The sequence below is a fragment of the Lycorma delicatula genome, chromosome 8 (assembly GCF_047948215.1).
Source record: "Lycorma delicatula isolate Av1 chromosome 8, ASM4794821v1, whole genome shotgun sequence".
Classification (NCBI taxonomy): Eukaryota; Metazoa; Arthropoda; class Insecta; order Hemiptera; family Fulgoridae; genus Lycorma; species Lycorma delicatula.
Genome location: NC_134462.1, coordinates 111579093 through 111606437, shown reverse-complemented (window position 1 = coordinate 111606437; position 27345 = coordinate 111579093). Strand labels below are relative to the sequence as shown.

Genomic DNA, 27345 nt, shown 5'->3' with positions numbered 1-27345 from the left:
AACCCTGGGTGAGAGCACAAGTTATTGATCGATGACTTGGCGTGGTTCATAAAAAACGCTGCTGCTACAAATTTCTTTAGTAATCATCTAAGAGGAAGTTACTTAATTTTACTTTAGATTTATTTTATTTGTACATTTTTTTAAAATTTAAAACTGATTTTTAAATTGATATTCTGAATAACTCGGTTATCTTGTATATGTCTCATATTTACATTTATCTTGGTCAGACTTAAAAAAGCTGTTTTGGATAAGTTTTTCAATTTTATTTCTATTTTCTGAATTCAGAAAGTATTTCTTATAAAATTTGATGGGCCATTTTTTTAGTAGCTTAGAAAAATTAGGCAAATATGATATATTTTTGGGGAAAATTGGATAACTAACTGTCAGTAAAATGAATAAATAAATATATATATATATAATGTTAAATCAAAAAATCAGCTACGTTGTACGTAATATTTGAATATTTAATACATAATATTTTTCAATTTAATTATTAAATATTTAATTTCCCAATTTTTTTTTTTTAAATTTAAAAATAAAAATTATTTCATAGCTTTTCATTCTTATTTTGATAATATTTTTCTTTTATTTAATTAATATGCAATCAAATAAGAGTATTTAAAATATACAAATATTATATTCTAAAAAATAATTATTTTACGCTTTTGCCCGATTTTATTTTCAAGCATTTTATCGATAATTTGTTTGCTGTTCGCATTATCGTTAACGTTGATTAATGATAGCTGTAAATGTTATCAGTATTTTATTGTTTTTAAAGCAATTTAATTTTGCGTAACAATAGAAATTATTAACACAACAGGCAATAAATTAAAAATATAGTAAGAGAGTTAAATATTTACGATAAATTTTTTAGAATTTATAAGTGCTTTTTCGTTTTACAGAGAAAGATTTATTTTGTATAAAATAAATAATTAGATTACTAATCGCGCCATTTATTTGCTGATAGTTAACATCTTAATATAATTCCAGGAAAAAAATCAAGGATAGTCTTATTTTATTATTCACTAATTTTTCTGTTTAACTACATGATTTCATTTCTTTTGCCGAAATTTATATTTAAAAAACTAGAACATTTTTTAAATCTTTTTTAACTGTACTGAAATCTTCATCCGTATGAAACTTGCAAGAAAAAGCTATTACCTGCGTAATTTATTTATTTTTCTCTACTAGTTAAGACGTTTTATAAGTTTTACCAGTAATTTTATTAGTAAAACAGATATTTCAAAACGGAATTTTTTTTTAAACCGACTAAAATATGTATAATAATGAGAAACAAAATCACTATTACATCGCTGACTTATTTTTAAATGGGTAATAGATAAAAATATATTGAGTGCCCTTGATCCGTAATTATATATTTAAATTCTAAAAAATAACCTTATCTGCTGAAATAGATATTACTTTAAAAATTACTGTGTACTAGAAGACTATTGGTCCAAACCGGATGAAAGGCATAAACCATTAGTTGTAAGGCAATTAATAGAGTTTATTTTTAGAATTTTTTCTGTATTCCGCACGACGGAAATTCGTATTAAGTTAAAAAGTAATCAAAAATTATACGTTTCTTTTTTAGTTATTCAAAGAAAAATTTCAGTAATGAAATAAATTTGTATAGGTTACAGAAACTTTATTTGGGAATAAAGTAAGATTTTCAATTACAGGGTTAAGGTTTAAATTTGCCGGCCTCCGTGGCGCGAATGGTAGCGTCTCGGCCTTTCATCCGGAGGTCCCGGGGTGGAATCCCGGTCAGGCACGGCATTTTCACTCGCTACAAATCATTCATATCTCATCCTCTGAAGCGCTACCTAACGGTGGTCCTGGAGGTTAAAAGAGTGATTTTAAATTCAATCGGTAAAGCCAAATATAATGTGAGACCGGTAGAGTTGTCCTTAATAATGTTTATATACTGTAAATAAATTGCTCGTTTCGGTTGAATATATTTCTTTTCTTTATTAAATTTAAACTTTCTGTTGTAGGAAAAATAATTATAATCCTTTCTATAAAGAATAAAAATTTCCTTTATTAATTTTGTTTGAAGTTTTAGTAATAAGGTAAAACTTAAATTGGTGTGAGGTATTGTCGACGTCTTTCGATTTGTTATCTCAATAATATTCTACTATAGTAAATATACCTTTTTTCAAAGCATTCATTTCCTATTTTTACTTTCTTGGGATCATAGAGCTATGTTGCGAGAACATAGTACGGTAATCAGTTAAAAAATTGGCTATGGTTTTTTTTGCATTTCTTTACGTTTCGTGACCCAGGGACCCCGAAAAACAAAGAAGTGGGGGTTTATGTTCGTACGTACGTGTTGGCGTGTTAGAAGCTTAATAATTTTTGACTGGGTTAACCGATTTTTATGAAATTTGGCGCAGAAACTCCTATATATGAGGCATTTGTTTGTAGTTTGTGGTCAATATCTCCAGGAGATAGGGTAGATAGGTTTTGTGGTCAACTTTCTGAAAATTTGGTAAACATAACCCCGTTTATATTAAGTTCAGTACATGCGTCCATTCTTATTTTACCAATAAAATCTTGCCTCCAAATTCTTCTCCTTTCCTCAAAAATGCTATCGTTTTAATTATTGGATATCTTTTAACCGAATTTTTTTTTGTCTTCCTAACCATAGTAGTATTGCAAGCGGCCCAAAAAAAGAGAGTGGAGGGGCCAATCAAAGTTGAAAAATTTAGATATTTTGAATTTTTCCAACTTTTTTCGTGTATCATTATTTTTCCACTGTATAAAAATAAATAACCGATGCCAGGAAAATATTGTAACTTTTTTGTTGCCGGATTTTTTATCAACATCATTTAATAAAATAGAAGATTATAATACAATACAATACGTTCAGTTATCCCTGCTGAATTGAATCGCTGTATATAATCCAGATTTCATGAAACAAAGGGGTGCATTCAATCGTTGCTTTACGCTATCTAATAATACAAATGTAAAAGTCCCTAAAGTAGAAGAGGGACTGAGAGGGACAGTCGGTAATGCTTTCTCTAAGAGTATGATGCCCAGTCTGTGATGAATAGAGATACTTGTACGGCTGTATTTCATACTGATCGACATACGATATATTCGATTGTGAAGTAAGTACTTTTGTTAGAATACCTGACACGAGATATTGTTTTGTTTATTCTTGAAAAATAACTATGCAAATTGCAGGTGTGAATTGTAATTCATGTCAGGTCGCTCACAGTTGTTAGGTTACGATTATTAACATACAGTCTATCGGATAATATTTTTATTAAAATTTTACATAATGTATAAATAATTAGTTTTTTTTATTATTACTCTTAGATTATTTGTCACGTTGTACAGTCTGAAAAAAATAGAACTTTTATACTTGTGTAGGTGTATATTTTTGTTAGGTTTTTTCTTCTTTAAAAGGCCGTCAATTTTTCCAGATTTATGAATCTATATTTAAATTTTCGTTTTTGTTATCTTGAAATATCTATTTTTTCCCTTTTTCTCGGAAACGCTAACACAATTTTTGTATAAAAAAAAACGAACAAAAAAGTTCTACAGTATTTTATCACATTACGCTTATATTAGCCCATTTTTTAAAATGATATTTTTTCCTCATTAAAAAATAAGTTCGCGCGCGCGCTCTCTCTCTCGCACACATATATAATATATATATTTTTAAATACTTTTATTTGTAGTCGTATCAACAATTAAAGTCATTAGCGACTTATCAGTGTAATGTATATGTACGGGTAAAGGTGTAGTCTTGAACAAACTTAGGCTGACTATTCCTGAAATGTGTAGTTAATTTACCAAATCACCAAAAAACATCCTTGATCTAGCATTCAAACCGAATAAAATCAGGTACCTTTATTAGGATTTGAACCTGAGAACTCTTAACTTTGAAATCAGCTGATTTACGACGACTCATCAGTAGACCAACCCGATGGGTTCAAATATATTTTTATTTAAAAAAACCGTATTTCTCTTAAAATTAAATTTTATAATGGTGTTTATATCGATTTCGGGTAATTAATGTATTATTTTATAAAAGAAGGAAAAGTTGTACGTTAATTTTTTACTTTTTACAAAATGTCACGAGTCTTTCTTCTGGTTATAAAACGGTTCAAGATAATAGAAGCGCCAGTTTGAGTGTAAAATTGTGTTTAGTGCACGTACAGATCCTGTGGTGTTACCCACCGGGTTGGTCTAGTGGTGAACGCGTCTTCCCAAATCAGCTGATTTGGAAGTTCCAGCGGTCAAGCCCTACTAAAGTTAGTTTTTTTTTTTACACGGATTTGAATACTAGATCGTGGATACCGGTGTTCTTTGGTGGTTGGGTTTCAATTAACCACACATCTCAGAAATGGTCGAACTGAGAATGTACAAGACTACACTTCATTTACACTCATACGTATCATCCTCATTTATCCTCTGAAGTATTATCTGAACGGTAATTACCGTAGGCTAAACAACAGAAATAAATAAAAAGGCCCTGTGGTTGGTAAATAGAATGGTAAGCAAAGTATGTTGTGGGTGGGGCTTGGATTACTTCCCTATCTATCGCATTACTTGAACATTTGCCTTTGCTGTTAGTTAATTGTTATTTAGTTATGACTGGTATTGGATTTATATTATGGCAGATGGTAAGATTGTATTCCGATCACTTTCTTGATTGTAGATTTTTGAATTTAATAGGATTAGTTTTTGGGAGAGGTTGTGAATGTTACTAGTATTCTCCCTACCTGTTGTGAAAAGAGTGAGGATATCACTTGTAGACTTGAATATTAGTTACATATCGGTGGGCTTGATATGGATCGGTGAATATGATAACGATAAATAACTTTACACTTTAATAAGTAAGCCTGGCATGTCGTGTTTGTTATTCTTAAGTACGGTTGTGGCGTTTTCCGTATCGATTACAAAAAATATGGTGATAGGTCGTCTACAACTAATAAGTTATAGTAATTAATAAACTAAACAACGCAGTTTTTGTACGGGGTGGGTAACCCCGGTTCCAAAACTTGAAAATGATTCTTTTAATCAGATTTTTTGTTAGAAAGTTATTAATTATTTTTAGTTTTATTTATTCATTACAGATAAAATCCGTTGAAGATACCTGTACATTAGTTTTTTCTTTTTTAATGCCGAGCAAGAACAAGTGAACTTAGAATTTGTACAAAAATCGAAATATGAATTTATTATTTTAACTCCGATTAATTTCTAATCTACGGTTTAAGTAACCAAAAAGTGTTCCTTTTTCGGTGACAAGATTGGTGTTTAGTATTTACTAATTTAGGGAAACTTGCAGCAAAAAATCAGAAGTTGAATATTGTAAACTTTCGGTTAAATTTCAAAAAGGAGTGGTCTCGTTTTGGCAAAACTAAATTTTTTCACATTGTTTAATATATATTTTAATGAAAAATATGTAAAGTTTATAAAATGTTAATTTTTTTAACCCAAAGCAATTAAGATAAATCAAATCGACAAATACGTAAATTTGAAGTGCCTAGATAATTCTAAAATTATTTTTTAAATATTACATTATTTTTGTTCTGAAATTATTTTATGATATATTCTTTTTAACTTTTAAGAATAGTAGGCGTATCATTGAGGGCAGTTAAAAGAGTTCCTTCATCTCGTTCAGAAAAAAGATGTAATAGAAGTAATTTATTCTAGATAAAACCGGTTCTGGCGAGGGGGAAAGCTGTGAATTCTTTTTTGCCCTTCACGCCGAATCTCAATTCTGAGACTTTTTCGTATCCATTCTCGGTGGTGCTGTGTATATTAATGACTCTTCAGTCCTTGAGTTACTGTTAATATTTTCTAGTTCTAACTGCAATTATCCCGACATTACATACGTTCAATCTGAGATAAGTGTTGCTATTCTTTTTTTCTTTAATGTGTGTTCCTTAAAATTTAACTTGAGTATCACAAAAAGTCAAGTGATTACATCAGACTGGAGTTAACGGCCACCGTTCAAATAAAAATAAACATTTTTTTTTATAAACTATATCCTGAGTGAGTAAATCTGGAACATTTTTTTTGTGAGGAAATTGGGCACACCTATGAGAAGTTGAAAAACAAATACAAATTTTAATAATTTTATTTGATCTCTAATCGCATTCTTTTGTTGTACGTAGAACTACGTCATACATACCTATGAAGTAATTTGCTTCGTAAATGATTCTTGTAATTATCCAAAAGTCTAAAGGATAATTTTTGTAGCTTTATTTAAATATCTTAAATATTCCCATAAGTAAAGTTATGTATTTATATGGAATTTTATTGCATTCGCTAATAAAACATGCTATAAGTATATAACGTCTGCAATAAGTGATTATATTTAATTACTACGCTTGTGTGTGATTGGTCAACCATCAATGTAAAAATGAAAATGCTTAACCAACTAAATGATTGATTTTAAATATGTATAGTTTTATTAAATCGCAACAGAATAGATGATATTAATTTGTTGCTTTAAGCTAACAGGTCCATTTTTTCTTATGGTTAAAATACTTGACATACAATAGCCACTAGTCAGTGTTATTTTTCTGCGAGTAATGATATTCACTTTGCAGACAATCTTCGTTGAGATATGTCCCTTCAGGGCTGGAAATCATTAAGTTTCGGTGTTCTTATGTATAACAGTATATTTAACTCGATGAAGGTAACGGAATCGCACGCCTCACTTTCGCTTGTAATCATGTTATTGTATGCTTGTTATTTTTTTAGGATATTTATATTATTTCCTTGAACAAAGTTTATTTCAAAATTTGTACGATCGATAAAATTTATTTTTAATACTGCTGTTTGTCTAAACGTACAGGTATCGTATTAGTATAAACACGGTTAAAGATATTTACAAATTGCTGAAATTTTTATTGTGAATCTTGACAGATACAATGGGTAATAGCAGTATCGGTTGAGTCCTGGTTTCGGAATCTAGGTTGTGTTGTAACGAAAATTTTATGTAGAAGGTAAAAAAAAAAGTTTAAACTTATAGAACTAGTCAGGTGAGATTCCGGCGTGGTTAAACCGTAACAAAAAGTAATAACCAGTCGTTTCAACTATACTATAAATACAATTCAAATAATAAATTTTGAATATGTAATCTTTGCGGGCAAATAAAAAATATTAACTCTTGATATTTTGAATTAACTTTCTAATTATAATATATTATTGAAGGATGGTTCCATTTATGAATAATGTATTTGCTAGTTGTACCTTGTACTTTGTAGAAAGTACGCAAACACGTTACAGGTAGAAGAATTTTTATAGAATGTAAGGAACAAAAGACTGAATTCACAATTTTGGTTGAGGTAGAAAAACGTTTTTGGCCAGTACTGGCCCATTGTTACTGGTAATAAGGACGATTTACCTGTTGATAAATTTACAGTTACGCCGGATGGAATGGCAGGTTAAAGATTAAGGTTGACGGGAAACGTAGGTTGATATTTGGTAATTAAATCAGTCGTATTATTTCTATGAACCGTAAAGAATATTTTAAAGCTATAAATGAAAATTGGATTATACATTTTTATTGTATTTATGGTTTTTTTTTGCTTCATTCACCGCGCCGGATATAATGCTGTGAAATAACTGCAATTTTAATGTCGACTTTTATACGTAAGTTTAAATAATTAATTTTCCGTGTTAACTGTTTTTTGTAAAATTTAAATTATCAGTTATTTGATGTTGAATGTGAAAGTTAATTTTTTTAAATTTGCTATGACCTTTGCGAAAAGTAAACTTTTTTTCTTACGTGAAACTCAGTGTAATTATTTAACGAGAAATATATTTAAATATTTGCCCCTTTATTTCCTTAGAGAAAGTTTTATTTTTATTAAAAATACTCTGTTTCCATTACTAATTTTGATACCTTAAAAGGAATGAAAATTAATATGTAGCAGAAAATTTAGCACAGAATTTTTAAAATTGAACTGAAACTTTATATGACTAATAAAATAAACATTAAAACATCATTGTATGTTAAACTAATTTTTTTTTACAAGTAAAATTGTTATATCGTATTGTTATCGCATGGATAAAAGAAGCAAACTGTTTTCTGATTGCTAATTACGTAGCAGTTTGTTCGTTTTGTACAATGAGGCCTGTTGGGTTGTCACATTTTCAACAGTTGGACTGTAACAGCCGGCAACATCTGCAGATGCATGGCTTGGCAACACCGTACAGTGCTCGGCTCCATTTTCCCCTCCTATTATTGTCAAGGCGATCGGGTGACTGGCCTCCTCCTCCCTAACCAGAACTACATACATTCTCATACACCCTTCTACGATAGGGTTTTGTTGATGTTTACGGTTTATAATTACACTAAGTTATAAATTCTTGCAGTATAAATCAGAGAAGTGTGAAAATAGTTAATTTTTTTTTTTTAAATTTAATCTGTGTAATGTTAATGTTAACTTACAATCAGACTATCCTGTAGTACTTGAAATATTTATTCCTCTTAAATCAAATATGGAGTTTCATCAGATGTAAGAAAGTTAGAAACTAGTTAATTTCGCCCACTTAATTTTTTTTTTACCGTATTTTGCAGCTCACGTGATGAAAATGATTGCCCATATTAAGATTTACAATTTTTTAACTGTACGAACAGATATTTAATTGGCTTAACCGTTTATTTTACAATAATTGTACTAGTGATTCTAGTAAAATCAAGTGTTAATCTTTGCCATTTGATGTTCGCCTGTTTTTGGTCGTTTTAAATTGATAAATATGCTTTTCAATCTTAACATAATTTAATCAATTAATACTTAAATGTCGGTATTAACTAATTTTTCTTACAAAACTTTCAGAATTTCTGTTTACTAATTTTTCTCTTTTCTGTGATAATTTAGTATATTTAAACAAAATTCACCTTAAGTGTGGACGTAATAATTGCGCTAGTTTGCGTTTTTGAACGTCCAAAAATAACTAATTTTTAAACTATGTGTAATTATCACTTAAATTATTTGATAAATTGTATTATTCTTGAAGAAAGAAACCTTTTTCTCTTAAACTGTCTTTTATTCCTAATTGACCAACTACAAAACCCTATGACGTGAGGTGGTCTAATTAATGTTAGTCTTAGACCTCAATTCGTGTAAAAGAAGCAAACTTAACTCATGTGAGTTAACCGTTAGGCTTATAATTTTCGTGATAGGTAAGCTCTATTTTAAAGTAGATAATTTCGTGTATTGTCGTTGTTCCATACTTTGTCATGTCCATGAATTAAAATAATTTTGCCAGTTGTGATTTTAATTATTTTTCAGAACAATTTTGTATTATTTACTTTAACATACTTGGAGAAATGCCTAGAGACGTTTAACCTTTGTCTTTGCCCGGGCTATTGTTTAAATTACTTAAAATCAATCTTTTTATGTTTGATTGCCTGATTATGTAAGTTTCTTTTTTTAAGAAATGATCGTTTCCTTTCTTTATTAACTGGCTTCCATTTTATCACATAAAAAAAATAGGTCAACGTTTTTCATACATTTTAAAGGGGCCGTTTTATTATCTAATAAATATAAAATACTATTACTGTTCGTGAAATAAGAATTTGATTCAGCTGATTTTGTTTGATTTACTAACTGCTACTGTTTCGTTTAGTTTGTTATTGATGCTAGAATACTAGGTTAGGTTATTCAGTTCATTTTTATTAATTTTAAAATAATTTTCCTAGGATTATCTAAGAACGTTTTATTACTTTTATATTTGCTTAAAAATTGTACGTCATTAGTTCTATTTATTTATAAAGATGATTATTTTATCACTTAGTAGTATATATTTTCCCCATTCATTTGGGAAGTTTAAAACCTGGTGGGGATGCCAGTGCCACCTACGTTAATTTTATTCTTATCCCTGCGATTATTTCATTGTGTGCCACGTTTATATTTTATTATTTTATTTTATCTTGCGTTCATAGTATTTGGTAATAATTATTCCAGCGGTGTAATAATGCATGTTTCTTTGTTCGATGAATTTTTAAAATGGTATATTTATTTTCTTTTCTTATTTTAATGGAAACATAATACTAAATGAAAAATAAATTGCGAGCTACATATTTCACGCAACAGCAGCTGCATTGTTGTCTAGACCGCACTCAAAACTTTTTGTTTTAATTAGAACGGCAAATTCTTTTTCATAAGTCACACAAACAACGTGTTGCGCCAGTAATAATAATAATAATAATAATAGTAATAATAAAAATTGTAAAACATGGAAGTATTGCAAGAATTTTGGTGGGTGTTGTAAGTCTATAAAACAAAGTAAAAGTAAAATCGACGCATCAAATTTTTTTTTTTGCTAATTTTATAGAATAGCATACGTTCATTAAAAAACCAAAACTTGTCAATCTACAACTACCGTTTTCTAAAAAATGACCTTGTATGTGTCTTAAAACTATTTTATAAGTTATTTTGTATTAAATTGTGTTCCCATTATTTGCCTAAGTAAAATTAGTAAAGTAAATAAACTTTGTTTCATGTAAGGTCAGTTAGATTTGTTTTTGTGACAAGAGTGGAGGTTATAATGTTAGTAATAATTCAATATCGAGTATCTGATATTTGGTTCGTGAATTTCTTTGTGATTGTGATTTAGCCCGTTATAATTTAACTAAATTTTCATTAACCTATAGACATTTTGTTGTATATTTAAATGATAAATGGATGTGCACCGGTAGATTCGGATTCGCCCTAAGAACATTTACTTCCGTTTTAGTTTATTAAACGGGTGAAAGTTTCATTTCATCGATTCTACTTAAATAAATTTGGATTTCATATAAATTTTGTCCCTGTTTATTTGCTAGATTATAAGTTTCATCTGTTTACTTACTTCTAGTAGTGAAAGTTAATCCTTATTAGTGTTCTAATTCAACTGATCCCTATAAGGTGTTTTTAAATGGTCTTAAAAATTAATAAAAAGATTTAATTCAATAATATTTTTAAAAAAATAAATAAATTAAAAATTAAAAAAAATGGTAATTTATATATTTCTAAACTGATGGTAGCAGGTCCAAGGCCAATTTTTCTTTTTCTTACCATAATTTTATTCTTTTTTATAATCTATCAAATCTGATATCTTGTGTATTTACGCATTTTGGTTACAGCTAATTATTATTTAATTCTTAATTATTATTATTTTCTTTATTATAAATTCGGGTTTATATTATATCTTTAGTTATTAACTGTACATCGCACCAAATTTTAGTGGATTGATAACTGTAAAATCATTGTAGTAATAGGTATTTAAAAATCGATTTTAAAGTTTAGTATTACGTGTCATTTGCTAAAAGATTTTTTTCTCTTTGTAGTTAGCATTATCATAATCTTATGATAATATTGTTTAGTTCATTGAGTTTGATTAAAATAATGTGATTACATAAAAAATAAATAAAATGACCTTTAAATTACGGAGTAGTCTTTCTGAAAAAACTTTTCATTGTAATTCAGCTCCTTTTTCGGAAATGTCATCTTCTGCTGTTAAGCTAACGAAGGGACCGAGTAGTAGCATACAGCTATTATGAGCCCGAAAAAGATTTGAAAGTTACGTGTTTTTTTAAAGAGAGTCGTTAAAAACTTAATATATAAATATGATACTGATAAGGAATTATGAATCTGATTAATTTATTTTTACAAAATTCTTATTGATACAAACGGTAGTTAGGATTTCGAATCTTACATCTTAGTACAGGAAGACATAACGCATGTTTTTAACATATTTCTTTTGTTCAGCTGATGATTACAGAAATCGCTGAGTAAAAAATTAATCACAGAATCTGACAATATGTTAACATTAATGTTGATGAAACTGTAAAATAATTACCAAATGGACAAAAATGTCTTTGAGATGTGGAAAATATATATACAATTTATAAACATTGCCGTTTAGTCAACTTAGTTTTTTTTTTTTTAATGTTGTAATTTGTAGTTGTACACGTACGTTACTAAAATTCGTTATGAAGGATTACTTTCGCTGGAGAGCTTGAATAGTGTATAATTTTCGTTTTTATTTTTCAATTTTCTGGAAATATAAAGTCACTAATTAATTACTATCCAGGTTTTATTGAATGTATTCTTTACATTTAAACAGGAATTTATATGAAGTTCCTCACATGGTCACATATCTTAATTGCTATTTTTTAGGTTTTTATTTTTTACTGTTTGGTTGTTAAAAATTTATCCCATTTTAAGTATTTAGTATTTACTACAAACGTAGTTTACAGTAATGGTTAATTCTACATGATCATGAATGGTTAATTCTATATGCTTTTTCATATCATGAAGCTTAGGTAAGGTTAACTTTGGCTATTAATGTCAAATTATGAAATGTAGTTAACTTTTGTTAAAATTTTAAACTATTTAATTAAGTGAATTGCTAGAATTTAATTGTGTACAACAAAATTTATGTTCTATTATAAACTTGTTTACAATTAATTATCCACTAGCAGGAACATTTCCTCTGCATTTATGAAGAAATCCAGGGAAGTAATTTATTATGAAATTTTCTATATGGTTTGTTAGAATAATTTGGAGTTAAGAATTATCTAAAAATATTCTGCAATGTTAGCACTATACATTGTGTATGCTAGTTTTTCTTTTGTTATGAAAGGATCCCTAAAATTATTGAATTTTAAAGCTAAGCAGACTGTATTTTGGTTTTTATAAGATTTGTTTGGTTCATCTACAACTTAGTTGTATAAAATAATTAAATGGAACCTTTTTTAGATGATAATATTATTAGTTGAATTTTATTTCCAGCTGCATTGTGCGTCCTTATTTACATTAGAAAGTAAAAAAGTGGACGTAAAGTTGATTCATAAAAATATAACTAACAAAAGCCTTTGATTTCGAGTAGCCAAAATTTTGGTTAAAAGAGTATAGGTTTTTCTTTGTTGTATTGAGCATTTGTTCTTCTTGTCTGTTCCTTAAGTGTAAAGAATTTTTGTATCAGGAAAACTTTTATGTTCCTACACCATTATGATAATAAATTAGAGAACATGTTTCAGGATGTTGTGCATCTCTTTTGCCTGAATATTTATCAAGTCCTTTAATGTTATTTTAATCTCAGTATGCTCTCTTGTTTCTCTACATTTTTTTCCCAAATATTGTTTTATCTCTTTTTAACAAATATATGATTAATTCAATTTTAGCATAATTTTTCAAAGTAATGTTTCTGACTGATTAAAAAGTAAAATAAAAAGCCATTTTTTAGAATTAGAAATTATCATCTGCAGTTTTTATGTAACTGTTGTTATTGGCATATAACATCAGATTTGTTGTGAAAATCCATTATTATGCAGTTAAAGTACTATGTTTGATTTGCGTTGGTATTTATTTCTTAAAATATGTTTTCTTTCTTCAAATGTGTTACTGCTTTTCTATTCATATTGATTTAATATTTGAGTTTTCAATGTTTATTTTTGCTATTATTGTAAAATTACCGGTCTTTTCTGTTTTTCCCCCACAATGGTTTTTTTACGTTACATATTAGCAATTGCTTATGTTATAATTAATGGTATTATATGTAGAGAAATTATAAATATAATCTAACCAAACTTAACCTACACTCTCTTCACTCGCTAGTCAAAGTTAGTGAGCATAGGTTAAGTTTGGTTAGATTATATCTATGATTTATAATTATAACATGAGCAATTACTAATATGCAATGTAAAAAAAATCATTGTGGGGGAAAACAAAAAAGACCCAAATTACCATGGTGTGATTAGTATTATTTTTTTATACTTTCCCTTTATATGATAAGACTGCTTTTATGTGTTTTCAGTCTGTGGATGTATGTCTGTCCAATTTCCCCAAACATAGTATTTTTAAAATAACCAGTGGGTGTACAGGAGTGCCCGTGTAACAACCAGGATGTGGATTGTCACACTCGTACTGTATTACTGTAAGCAAAACTATCTTACCTCTGTCACTACTTTATCAGACCTTGTCAAAGGTCTCTTTAAATTCCTTTATTTTCATAAAAATTAAATATAATGAACATGTTTTTTATTTTATAACTGTTAGTATTTCTATTACTAAATATAGTAGCCCATCATCTATATATCACTTAAGAGTTAGGGGCAGTATACGAAATGTCGGTTGCTGCTTGACATGTTTTTAGATATGCATGAATTATACGCCCCCTCTACTCCTTTCCGTGTTATTGTATATTCAGCCTAGCAATCATTTATATACATCTAGATTGGTGAGATTATCATTATGTTTTAAGATATTTAGTAGTGTTTTGAGTTTGATTTGATTTTGATCTGTATTTTATGTAACATCTGTAGTACACATAAGTGTGAAAAGCAGTACTATGTACTATGAAATATGTACTAGATATTTTATTGTGTTCTTCAATATATTTGTCACCAGACATGGATGTTTATGGATTAGATGACTGAATACACTTCTTCAAAATACATGTAATCACTCTACACATCATAAGCATGTGACTTTTTCACTCATTTTATATAATCTGACACATATATTTTGTATACAGTTCTAACAAAAATTTAACTCTTTGTTAATAGCTAAACATCTTCACATATTGTTATACTATCTATGTAATGTTAAAACCATAAACTATAAACCTTTACCAAATCAGAAGTTGAACTATTTTCGCACAACTCCACACATTACTTCAGGTTATGAGAAGGGGCCTTAATGTGTTATCATTGACATTTTTAATAAATTGCCAGATATTTAAAAAAAATCTTCCCAGCAATTGATTTAAATTCAATTAATTTTTTTCTTTTATAGTAACAGTATTATTCTCTGATGAATTTTTAAATAATACTAATTAAAAACAAAAAAAACATGATTAATCTGTAATCCCTTTCAGTGTGTCCATAAACATTTGCTCAAAATAATTTTTCTATTGTGACACTTCTGAATTGTGAATTATTTTGTAGAAATTTTTATTCTTTAACGTATTCACATGAACATTATTGGATGTGTTTGATTTAAGTAATTAATATGTTTATATTATTTAAAAATTTAAACACATTATTTTCTATCTTATAATTTGTTTTTATATTTTATATTTTATCGTATATTGATATGATCTACATAATGTATTTTTATGTTCCAATCAGAATAAATAAATAAATAAATTTATTTATTTATAAAATATAGAAAAAATGAAATCGCTTATTCTAACATAAAATATATATTTTCTAGAAATATATTTCTGTTGCTTTCAAAAACTGCTAACAGTAATATAGGCGATCATGTTCTCCATGATTAACACATCCTAAGAATACACGAATACTGTAGGGACTGCTTAAATATTTGGTTGGCAGACTGAGCATCACTCACCAATAGATACAAATAACACTCAAGATAGCAGTATACATAATAACAGAATAAAGATTTACTAATCAACTTTTAGGAGGTAGATACTGATTAAAGATATCAAATACAGCGTGCAAATGTTACATGTAGCCTTAATTTAACACATTATACATTTCTTTCATTTAACAAAAATAATGGGCAATAAAAAAACAACAGATCAAATATATTTTTATATTCTAATAGGTTTTTTACAATCGCTTCTAAAACATATGCCAATAACAGCACATCATTGCTTCATAAATTTTTTTTTGTAATTGCATTGCCATGCATTTTGAAAGCAATTAGTTAAAATACTTAAAAAAAAAAAATATTTCACTGATATGCAATCACTTCTCATTTTCCAAGAACTGTATTTCACAAACATGCAACAAAAGTGAATTTTACTCACAGGTTTAAGTTGATTTCCTTATAGGCTTTTACTTTAATAGTACAGAAATAATTTTCTGGGAATTCCCAGAAAGGAATGGGAGTAAAAGTAAACTAAAAAATTGTTGTGACTAGAATTATTTGTGAAACACATTATATTCATTTATGTTGTCGATTTTAATTTGATTTTCTTCAATATTACGATATAGTATTTTATTATAGCAATACTTTTCTTTAACAAGATTTTTCATTATGTTTCTTTCATAAAACATTTCATAATAAGAATTGATTATACAACTAAAATATTAGTTTATAAAACAATAACAAACATATCTTTTAATACTACGTGGTCCACAAACATAATATTGACTCAAAATATTGCTTGTATTTAAGAATTGATTTTGAGAAAGCTTTCTCCTAGATGAAGGAGAGTGTTCAATAAGGAAAAAAAAGAGAAAAACTTTATATAAAGAGATGTATCATCAAAGTGACATATGTTTGAACTAGAAGATTGCACTAATATTGACGTGCAGAATATAAAAACAGAAAAGTTAAAAAAATAGTCAAAACAATAGCAAATGAACTGAGACAAATGAACATAAGACGGTAGATTAAATTGAAGCATGATGTGCTATGAAGAACACCATGTGTTAGTAGTTTAACATATACAGATAATCAAAGGTAGAGGGATTAGCTGAATTAGGTTGTAGTTATTTTTAAATCTAATATGTTAATAAGTAAATTAGGTGATGTTCGGCAACAGCTAGAATGCCTCGATGTTACAGCATCTTGGAAATTCAAGAGTATTACGTAAACACAAAGTATTGTTGATCGATAAAATACTTTAAAAATTTCTGTTATATCATCAAAATTAAAATATTTAGTTTGCCAGTGTTATATAGTTATTTTTCAGTGACTAATGACAATACTAATTGATGTCACTTTCTATAAAAAAAATTTAAAAAAATACATCTTAACCACCAAATCAATGGAACAGAAAAACCTAAAAAAAACTAATACCAGTAGTTGACTTTCACAAAATCCTGCATCATCAGTCGGTGCACAATTTTGTTAATTACATGAAACAAATAATAAAAAATTTAGAGAACATAATAAACATACCGCCATCACCGAAATGATGTGGTCACATCATCGCCATTACTGGAATGATATGGCCACATCATTCCAGTAATGGTAGTGGAGTTTTGTTATTGCAAATTTTGTGGTTATTAATGTGTTTATGTTTTCTAAATTTTAAGTTGTTATTTTTTTGGTGTAATTATAAAATTCTATACCAACTGATGATGGAGTATCCTGCGAAAGTCAACTGTTGTTCTTAGTTTTTCTGTTACTGTGTTTTAGTGGTTAAGTTGTTATTTTTTATTTAATTAGCCAGTGGTAAACCCACCGCGTTGGTGGTCTAGTGGTGAATGTGTCTATACAAATCAGCTGATTTGAAAGTCGAGAGTTCCAGCGTTCAAGTCCTAGTAAAGTAAGTTATTTTTCTACCGATTTGAATACTAGATCATAGATTCCGGTGTTCTTTGGTGGTTGGGTTTCAATTAACCATACATCTCAGGAATGGTCAAACTGAGACTGTAGAAGACTACATTTCATTTACATTCATTCATATCATCTGAAGTAATATCTGAACGGTAATTCCCAGAGGCTAAACAGGAAAAGAAAAGAAGCACAGTGGTCAGTATGTTGATGAATTATTTGAATTTTCAAAAAAAAAGATATTTACGTTTGATTTAGATATTTGGATTTATGCTTTCTCTGATAACTTTTAGGCATGTAAATTTTGATTTAAGCACTCATGAGCTTTAAATTTGCACCTCTAAATAATTACAAGCACATCCTTGTAATCATTCATTTCTCTCTAGATAATTACAAACACATCCATGTAATCTCAAAAACTTCCGCAGATGTTTTATATAATTTTTATTTAATTAATTGTGTATGTGTGCATGTTGACAACATTATTGTAATTCTGTTACAGTGAGGACTTGGAAGATGGTGAAATATTTGATGATGATGATGATGATGATGATGTTAACAATGAAAATGTTGCACCAGACGCTGAACAAAACAAGTCTGATGTAAAAACAAGTAGCACTGTCACACTATCTAGTAATAATAATAATAATAATAACAATAATAATAATAATAACAATAATAATAACAGTAATACTAAAGATAATGGTGCAGACTCAGTGGGATTACCTTTAACAACATCTGTTACAAAGTCTGATAACAAAAATATTAAAAATGAACAAGAGCAGAGTGTTCCATTATGGAAGAACTCTGGACCAACAACAGGATCTGATGATTATTTAAAACGAAGTAATTTGTTTAATGATGATGATAAAAGAAGTAGAGATAGAAGAAAAAAAAGGAGAAAACGAGATGTTGAGGGTGCAGAAGATGATAAATATTCAAAAGATAAGGTAATTAAGTTTTATTAACTTTTTTATGTGATTTTATATTAGACATACATACATTTTAATATTATGGCTATTTTTTTTTTTTTTTTTAATTTTATATAACAAAAAATTTTCTCTTTTTATGTTTAAAACTGATTTTTGTCTGTTGAAAGAATATAAAATGTTTATTAATTTTATTGATATTACTCATTTTCTTACTAGTTATAACTTCATTTTTTTAGTTACCAGTTGAATGATCTATTCTCTATTAACTTACTGTACTGTTAGAATTATTCTTTTTAACATCAACACAATTGCTACATCCCATATTTTTAACATGTATTTATATATTATTATGCCGTATGTATATTTTTTATGTATAAATATTTTATATATATTTTATTATTATACATTATGCTAATGTTTATTATATCGTAATATATTTATTTATTTTTAACATCTTTTGATGCCCTTTTTGAATTAGTGGGTTCAAAAAGTGCTTTTTATATCAGTTTGTAAGTTTTCATGGAGCTTTCAAATAAACTGGTGTTTTCGTGAGTATTTTTTGTATTGTGGGGCCATCCAGTGTAATTTGTCCCCTTGTCTCTCTATGAAATTAGATCAAAAATTTTTGTCTATATCTATTTGTCCTAAGAACTCTTCTTATCATATATATACTCGTACTTAATTTTTAATATCCTCCTGTTAGCATATTTTATGTCCAAGATGTTTCCTTTCTGTTGTTTATGTTATCCATCTTTCACCATGTTTAAAGCACTACAAGGTTCACAAATATTTTTAAGTATACCTTTTTTATAATTCTTGGATCTACATTTGATAACAAGACTTTTTTTTTTAAATTAAGCTCCTTAATTTTGATCTCTTAATTGTTTGTGGTTTTACTACATAGAAAACAAAATTCTACAATATCAATGTTAGTTTTTTCTGATCCTTATCTTAATATTTAATCTTCCTGTTGCTCTTTTTCTTTTTTTTTACTCTTGTTTTAAAATTTAATTTCTTTTATGTAATGAATTTGGCCTTCATAATTTTTTCTAACTTGTTAGAATGAATCTCAACATTTTTATCCTTTCTAGTTATGTAGTTTCTGCACTCATATTTTTCCTTCATTTGGTTCTTCTGAATAAAATTCTGCCTTTCTTCATTTTCTACTCTTATCTTTGCTACCTGATTCCTACACGTATTTAAGTAGACAGTTATACAGACATAACTGGTTAGAAGTGGCTGGTGAAATTTCGTAAACCTTATTTCTCCATTCTACTGTGTATTGTGGGTTGTAATGTTTTAATTAACAATTCTTATGAGAAGTCACCTCACTTTTGACAAGTCCAGCTGCTATAGAATTTTTGGAAAATAATCCTTTTTACAACATTATATTATAAATAAAGAACATATGAATTTCTAATTATCTGACCACGATAAACTCCTACATTTCAATAATCTGTATTGAATTCTGTTACATCTATTGTAAGAGTAAATAAAATATTTGTTATGAAGGAAGGAAACCGTATGATTTTTTTTAATGGAAGCCTTCTTTGGACTAAGTGGCTTTAAAGCATCATGAATATTGAATATTTTAAAAGTACTTTCAATATTTTTTTTATATTGGTATATGCTCATTGTGTATTGCCAAAGAGTATGATAACACTTGTTCTTGAAATTAATGAAATTGTTATCGATTGTAATATTTAAAAAAATGAAAATATTTTTATTTAAAAAATATATATATATATATATATGTATATATATATATATTTGCCTTGCATATTTATTAATTTAGATAACTCATGGTCTTTTTCTCTTGATTTTTTTCAATATAAATTTTGGTTTAATTCTCTTAAGAATTTCCAGTGATCTATACTAATATTACTTTAAATTACCTCATTATATAAATTATCTTATTGATTGATGTAAGCATTATCAATGTAGTCATAAATTATCAACAGTTATAAGTCTTAATCATTGTCAGTATATAAATCAATATATGCATGTATTTGAAAATCATTATCAAATGACTTCCAAATTTATTATAATTATTTTAATTTCACCAACAAAAATTTGTTTAAAAATATGCATTGTCTGTTGAGGTTCTTTAAAACTAACTTTATACTTAAACACTTCTTTTATTCAGACTTTGTTATTAGTATTATTTTTAACTACATATGTAATTTTACTGGAAAAAAATAAATATAAAGCATTTCTGATATTACTGAAGTTGTTTTCTTGGTGAAGAAAAGTTAAAAAATGAATGTTTGGTTGTTGTAATTTTATAAAATAAAATGCGCTGTTATGAGCATTTACTTGCATAAAGAGAAAATCATATGTTGATTGCATCAAATTATTTAAAGTGTACTTAACATTGATTTATTGTTAATATTTGAAAGGGATTTTAGAAATTCAGTTCATTAAGAGAGTTGTAAATTACTTATTCTAGTCTAAATCATTTGTGTGTATATATTAGGATAGTCCACCAGGCTGATCTGGCAAAAGCCAGTCTGGCTTTTATAGTTGCAGATCAGTTTTTAACAGCTGATTTTCAGAGGGAACATCAAGGAAAATGTTAGAATGGCTTAGGAGCAGCCTGGTTCTTCTGAAAAATACTTAAGTTCTAGGTCAGGCTTTTTGTTTTAACTGCCAGACAGGTGGGACAGATCATTGATGGAATTGGTAAGCATCCACCAAACAATAAAAAATGCAAAGGATATAATAACTATTATGCTGACACCTTTAATCAGTGAGTTTTGAACTAAATCTGTCAGAATGCCACTAATAAACAAGAAATTAAGGATATAGTAAAGGGTTGAATATATACTTGAATATAGATGATGTACTCAACGTAAAATAAAGGGTACCCGAAGGAAAGAAAGGCCCTTCCAAGTAGTAGGTCCATTTCTTCAGAAGATTAGGATACCGTAACCTATGAAAAAGACAATAAATTACTGATTAAAGATTTTACAGTAACAATCTTCAGACATTCAAAAACGACTTGTTTTTGTCCAGATACTAAAGAGCCACCAAAAAACAGATTCTGGCTTTCTTAATGAAAACATTTGTCATCCTCAGAATTGTGTACTGTATGAGTAAATTATATATATTCAACTGGATGATTAATTTATTCTCGATAAAATGTGCTACGTAATGAAAGTAAGGCCAATTCTTTTTTATATAATTTTGAATGAAGAGTTTTTTTTATTAGTTTATACAGTTAAAAGTTTATTAGAATTTATTAGTCATTTTATATATTGTTCATTATATATGTTGATTTTTAATCTTTTAATCATTTCAGAGATTGAAGAAAAATTCTGATAAGGATGTAAGTGATGCTACTGTAAGCAATAATGATAATAATGTGGAAGACAATGTTGAAGATGATGATGATGATGAAATGTTATTTGTTAGAGGAGCTTCACCAACGTTGCATCACAGTAGAAAGCAAAGCCATGACGATGATGAAAATGATCCTTATAATGATGAGGATGATGATGATTTTGATGATCTTGATGAAGACGATGATGTTGCGGATGGTGATGGAGAAGATAATGGTAAGTTTTATTTTACATTATTTGTCATCACTGCACAGACATACTTTTCTAAAAAAAATATTTAACCATTCCACACAGAGAAATGAAAATTTTACCTTTAACTTTCACACAAAAATTCAGTAAACTATTTATGTCTTTTTAAAATTTTTGTAATCACAGGTTTCTATGGTTGTTTATAAATATCAATTATTTCTTGAGTATACATTAGTTAGAGAAATAAAATGTACTAATAATGATACACAAACAAATTTTTGTGTCATTATTAGTACAAGCATTGTATCTGATAATAATTTATGTTTTGTGTAAAATTAGATGATAGAAGACGAGGGCCTCGTTCCAATGAGCAAATATCAAGGCTTGACAGAGCTGCCAGGAGAGAACGTCTTTTAGCTAGGGGGAAAAGGCATGGACGTGGTGGAAATAATAATGGTCCTGGAAACAATGGTAATAAGAGAAGAGATGACGGTGAGATGTGCATATTTTTCTTGCAAGGAAAATGTCATAAGGTAACTAACATGTTTTATTTTTGTTTATGTATTTTATGAACAGTAATATATGTAGTTTTTTCTTTTTAAATCAGATTGGTTATGAATAAACCATAGTTTAGAAGTATAATCTCATCTATTTAATATTAGACTTTAGTTTTTTATTATGGTGGGGCCAAATTGCATTGTTCTTTATGGGTCAGACCCGTCTCATTAGTCAAATTCTGAATAGTAGATACATGTGCAGTAAATCTGACAATTCATTACAATTTAATGAACCTGCTGTGTTGCTCATTGTTTTGTTTATGTATTTGCTCCCTTCGTAATAATAACACATAATAACATTAAAAATAACAGTGTTTACTAAACAAAACTCTATTTCTTAACTATTGTAATTTAGTTTTATATTTTCCTGTTTTTTTTATTTCATTTGTTTTAGATGCAGATCATGTATTCCTTATTTTACATAATCCAATTTTTACACATTTTTATATCATAACAATTAAAAAATTAATATTAAATAAATATCTGTCAAAATTAATATTGGAGAACTAGAATTGTGTCATTACTATACGTGGTAGATGATTTTCTTTAATCTCTTACAAATAAAAATCTTTCAATGGAGAATTTAATTGTGGATAAAGCCTCTTTATAATTGATTTGATTCAAAACCTTCAACATTATATCATGCTGATTTAAAAAAAAAATTATTGTTAACTCATTAAGATTGTCAAAAAGAATGATGGATGGAAGGAATAAAGTAGCTACAGTTTATGGAAAGCTTAGTAAACAATACCATATTATAAGACAAATGTTGCTACATGGCTCAGGCTCAAGTTTTTATTCAAGAAAGGTCAAAATTTGCTAGTCCGCCAGCCTTGGATTTTCAATGATAACCAAATTAAAAGTATGTATGTCAGTTCCATCTCTAATAAAGAAATCTGTGATTTATTAAATGAAGAGGAAAAAAGGTAAACTTATACAATCCATACTTGTTATCCTTTTTTTGGCATACATTTTAGGTGATGATTTTCTGAAACCAATTAATCACATAATATGATATTGTGTGTAGTTAAGCATTTTACTTTTCATTAAGAAGAAAAAAAAATATTATTGCAATGTATTTTATAAAAAGAAAGCATTTCTAAATAAAATCTTACGTAGTGATGTAATCCATGTTTAGTTATGTGTATTGTTCAATGGGATGGGATATTTTTTGGTTACAAGATGAATTAGAAAAAATTATTGTAGAAATTTTGAAAATTTTATCATAGTATTTTGTCATAAATTTTGAAAAAAGGCAATAACTTTATAAATCTTCATTTATGACTAATCATGCATCAGCATAGAGTCTCTGAAAGAAAATAAAGACCCAGCAAGTTGGAAGACTCATTTGTCCTAAAGGAAGATCCTCGTCCATCTCTGAAATTGGGATTTAGAAGTATGTTACTGAACTGTTTCAGTCAGAATTTATTCAGCCAGACTCTTATTAGAGAGGTTTCTACGCTTTCAGTTTTTATTAGATAACATCTCCGGCCACTGGGTATGCAGGAATCAATCTCAGGATAATTGTATAGTATTTTTTCCTCCACATAAATATTTTTTCATTCTGTAGAATGCATTATTTCCATGTTCACTAAAATGTTTAACTTAGTTTTGTTCATTTACGTATTATAGAAAAAATATTTCTATATAATCTTTTAACGTAAGCCCATTGTAAATCCCATTGCTACATATTTATACATGCACATGTGTGCACATACATACACACACACACACATATAGATATATATATATATAAAATATAATATATATATATATATATATATATATAAAAAATTCAACCACTAATTTATTGAGCAGCTGAAAACTACATTATAAACAATTTTCAAACTTGATAAGAAAATTTTAGATTACTTTTTTGGCTCGATGATTATTTGCAAACCATTAATTTCATATTAAATTGTTTTGTTACTTATAGATTTCTGATTCATTAATATTTTGGGGTGTAATTTCTAGTTACCTACTTCATATTTTTTCCTCAATCCAGTAAGTAATATGTTAATGTAATGATGTCAAACCACCATAACTCGCGCTAATGTTAAGATTTTGCCCTAACAGACTAATTCAAATTTTTCAGATTAGTAATTCTTTACAGTGATAAAGTGTGAATTTATGTTATTGTCTGATATTCATGTTAATGAATATCTAATTTTCTAATGGTAATATGTTTGTAAATATCTGAGTAATGCAATGAAAATGTGTTATGGGATTACTATTTACTGTAAATATGAAAAAATATGAGATGGTTACCATATTCTGAATACTAATTACAATGAATAGTCTTACTCTATGGTGGGAAAGTATCTTGAATGTGTGACCAATCAAATATTCTAACAGGAATGGACTGATGATGTTTCCTAGTGATGTCTGTACTTTTGTGTTTTTTTTGTTATTTTATAACTTAATAAAAAGGAAGGTGTTTTGGATATTTATTTCTTTGATTAACACTAAAATCATTTTGCAGTAATGTTGGTGCCACTTTTGGGTTCCAAATACTCTACTCTCTGAATCCAGAATTGATTTACCTAAAGATTAAATGATAAAGGAGTCTTATTAATTGTTTACATACTTCTCTTCGTGCAGCAATCCAATGTGGACAATGTCCTTTATAATTCACATATACTGTTACCTTATTTGTATCAGTCTTTTAATTTTTCTTTCACCCACATTTGTAGGAGGTTTCTTCCTTATCTTCTTGAGGTTTCCATTTTTACAAACTGTAATCCCAGTCACAATTCTAGGTTTGTTGCTTGACTTTACAGTTTTTATTTTTCATAGAAAGGAGTTGCTGTCAATGCACCCATCCTCCATTATTGTTCCTTCCTTTAATTATAAATCTTCAGTTTAAGATGCTGGATTCTTATCCTTCCTAACTCTGTAATGGATAGGATTTGCTGGTTTAAGTTGATAATCCACCAGCTAGAACATATCATTCTATATAATATGTCAAGTTGCATCCTACTAATCATCTGTACATTTACCAAAAGCTAACCAGCCATTACTGCTACTCTTTTCAGGCTAGGCTTGGGATCATTTATGACAGAATTTTTTTTAATAAGTTAATCTAATAAATAAATATTTTATTCTGTCAGTACGCAATTATTCCCAGCCAGGTTTTGGACGAAGCATTAAATTGCATTCCTTATAACTGCACAATCTACAATACTTGGGACATCTTAGGGAGTATCTTCTTGGAAATTAAAAGATATGAAGTAATAAGAATATTTATCAACTGCAAAAGTTGTTCTTGAACTTGGTCGTGTAGGTGACTGAAGGTGAAATTCATTACAGAACTAGTTAACACTTACAAGCGGTTCTTGTACGGTAGTTGTGTGTTATCAGTGTTAAGTTGATGCTACCGTAGGAAAAAAAAATTCAGTTTGTGTAAATTGTGAATGCCATCAATTTTTGTTACAGGGTAGTGATTGTCCATTTTCTCATGACGCGATGCCGCATAAAAAGATGGAACTGTGTAAATTTTATTTAATGGACTGTTGTGCTAAGAAAGATAAGTGTTTGTATATGCATAGTGAGTTTCCTTGCAAGTATTATCATATGGGCCTTAAATGTTACGCGAATAAAAACTGTAAATTCAGCCACGGAAAGTTAACAGACAGTCTTAGACAAGTTTTTATTAAGGTAATTTGTTATTTATTGCTATTGTATTTTGTTATGTATTATATATACAGATATGTGCTTATAAGAAAATTAATAAAAGAACTTACAGTTATGATAAATGTAGTTTATTGTAATAACTTTTTTGAAAAAAAATTTACTTTTCAACTATATTTTTTTAGTTTTATTTCTATAAATTTATATAGTATATTTATTTAAAAATTTTATTTACAGACTTTTGGACCCATTAACAACAGGGGGAAAGAATTCCCGGGTAAAAAAGGATCATCTGGTAAACACAGGCAGCAGGTAATAACGATTTTACAGTTATTTATATGTAATTTTTAATTTTGATACTTTTTTATTTCTAAAACTGCTAGAACTGATAAATTGATTTGTTGAAAAAGATTTGCTGATAGCAGAATTCATTTTTAAATTGGCTTTCTCAATATACTTCTTTAGGATTGAACATTCATTTTGAGTTAACAGATACTGGAAGGTCTTGTAGATATTTTTAACTGATTATTAAAAGAAATCTGGAAGGATTTTCCTTGTTTATCTTAAATGTAAATGTGCAATTATAATCAGTTGTAATGCTGAGACCATGCAAACATTAAAACAATACTAATTTTGATTTTTAAGTAACAGTTTTATTGCAATGATTTAGTTTTATTTGTTTAATTTTATTTTTAACATTGACAGATATGTTGTAAAATTCTGTTAAGGGTTTTTAATTGAAGATTAACTAATGCAATTAATGGGAATATATGAGAGAAATAAAGTTTGATCACCCAAATTTAGAATCTAAATTTCTAAAGAAAAGATTGATGTATTAGAAATATTAATTACAATTAATTGTTAAAAACATACAAAGAGAGAAAGAGAAGAAAGGCAAAATGTAGAAAATGTATTCAACAGAATAAGGTGTGACAATTCATAAATGAAAAGGTGTCAAAAAAAGTAAAAGTTTGGTTATTAAAATTTTTTAAGAGAGGTTGTCTTATTGACTTATAGGTAGGTAGCTGAGCATATAATTATATCTGGATGTCAGTAAAATAGCTTTTAAAAAATTATTTTAAGGGACAAAAAAGTTTTTCATAGAAAATGTGTATGATTTTTTCCTGTGAATTTTTGATTAATTTGTTTTAACTTAATATTTTTTGATAAAATTAATTTTCATATACACATTTAAATTTATTTGTGTAATACTATTTGAGGAATATTGTGCTGTAAATAGTTTCGGCTTTAAGCCTTTGCTAGATTAATTCAGATTTGACACAGTTTTAAAGTTAATTGATTTTTATTAGGTTGGTTTATTTACATTTAAAATAAGCTATTATACTTTCGCTTGTTTTCAGAAAAAAGTGTTGAATATGAAATACAATTTGTGTAAATGTGGAAGAAGGGGTGACAGATTATGAAATTAAAATAAATTTTAGAAAACGAAAAAGATGATTTAATAACAGGGAATATATGA

At 27.9% G+C, this 27345-nt stretch overlaps 1 protein-coding gene across 13 annotated transcripts in view; it reads left to right on the top strand.

Moving 5' to 3' along the window:
* The window catches only part of LOC142329422 (uncharacterized), a 50796-nt gene that overhangs the window by 6362 nt on the left and 17089 nt on the right, over positions 1 to 27345 (top strand). For 5 of the 13 annotated variants that reach the window (XM_075374025.1, XM_075374024.1, XM_075374027.1 and 2 more), the window contains exons 2-6: positions 17719 to 18166; positions 21450 to 21705; positions 22018 to 22211; positions 25671 to 25892; positions 26103 to 26177. In XM_075374025.1, coding sequence (XP_075230140.1) covers positions 17719 to 18166; positions 21450 to 21705; positions 22018 to 22211; positions 25671 to 25892; positions 26103 to 26177 — 1195 coding nt within the window. Of the gene's footprint in view, positions 1 to 8348; positions 8490 to 9863; positions 9987 to 10128; positions 10236 to 10508; positions 10563 to 12160; positions 12284 to 14287; positions 14420 to 17718; positions 18167 to 21449; positions 21706 to 22017; positions 22212 to 25670; positions 25893 to 26102; positions 26178 to 27345 lie in introns of those variants that run through there. The other 8 variants (XM_075374037.1, XM_075374036.1, XM_075374034.1 and 5 more) reach the window with 7 other exon arrangements.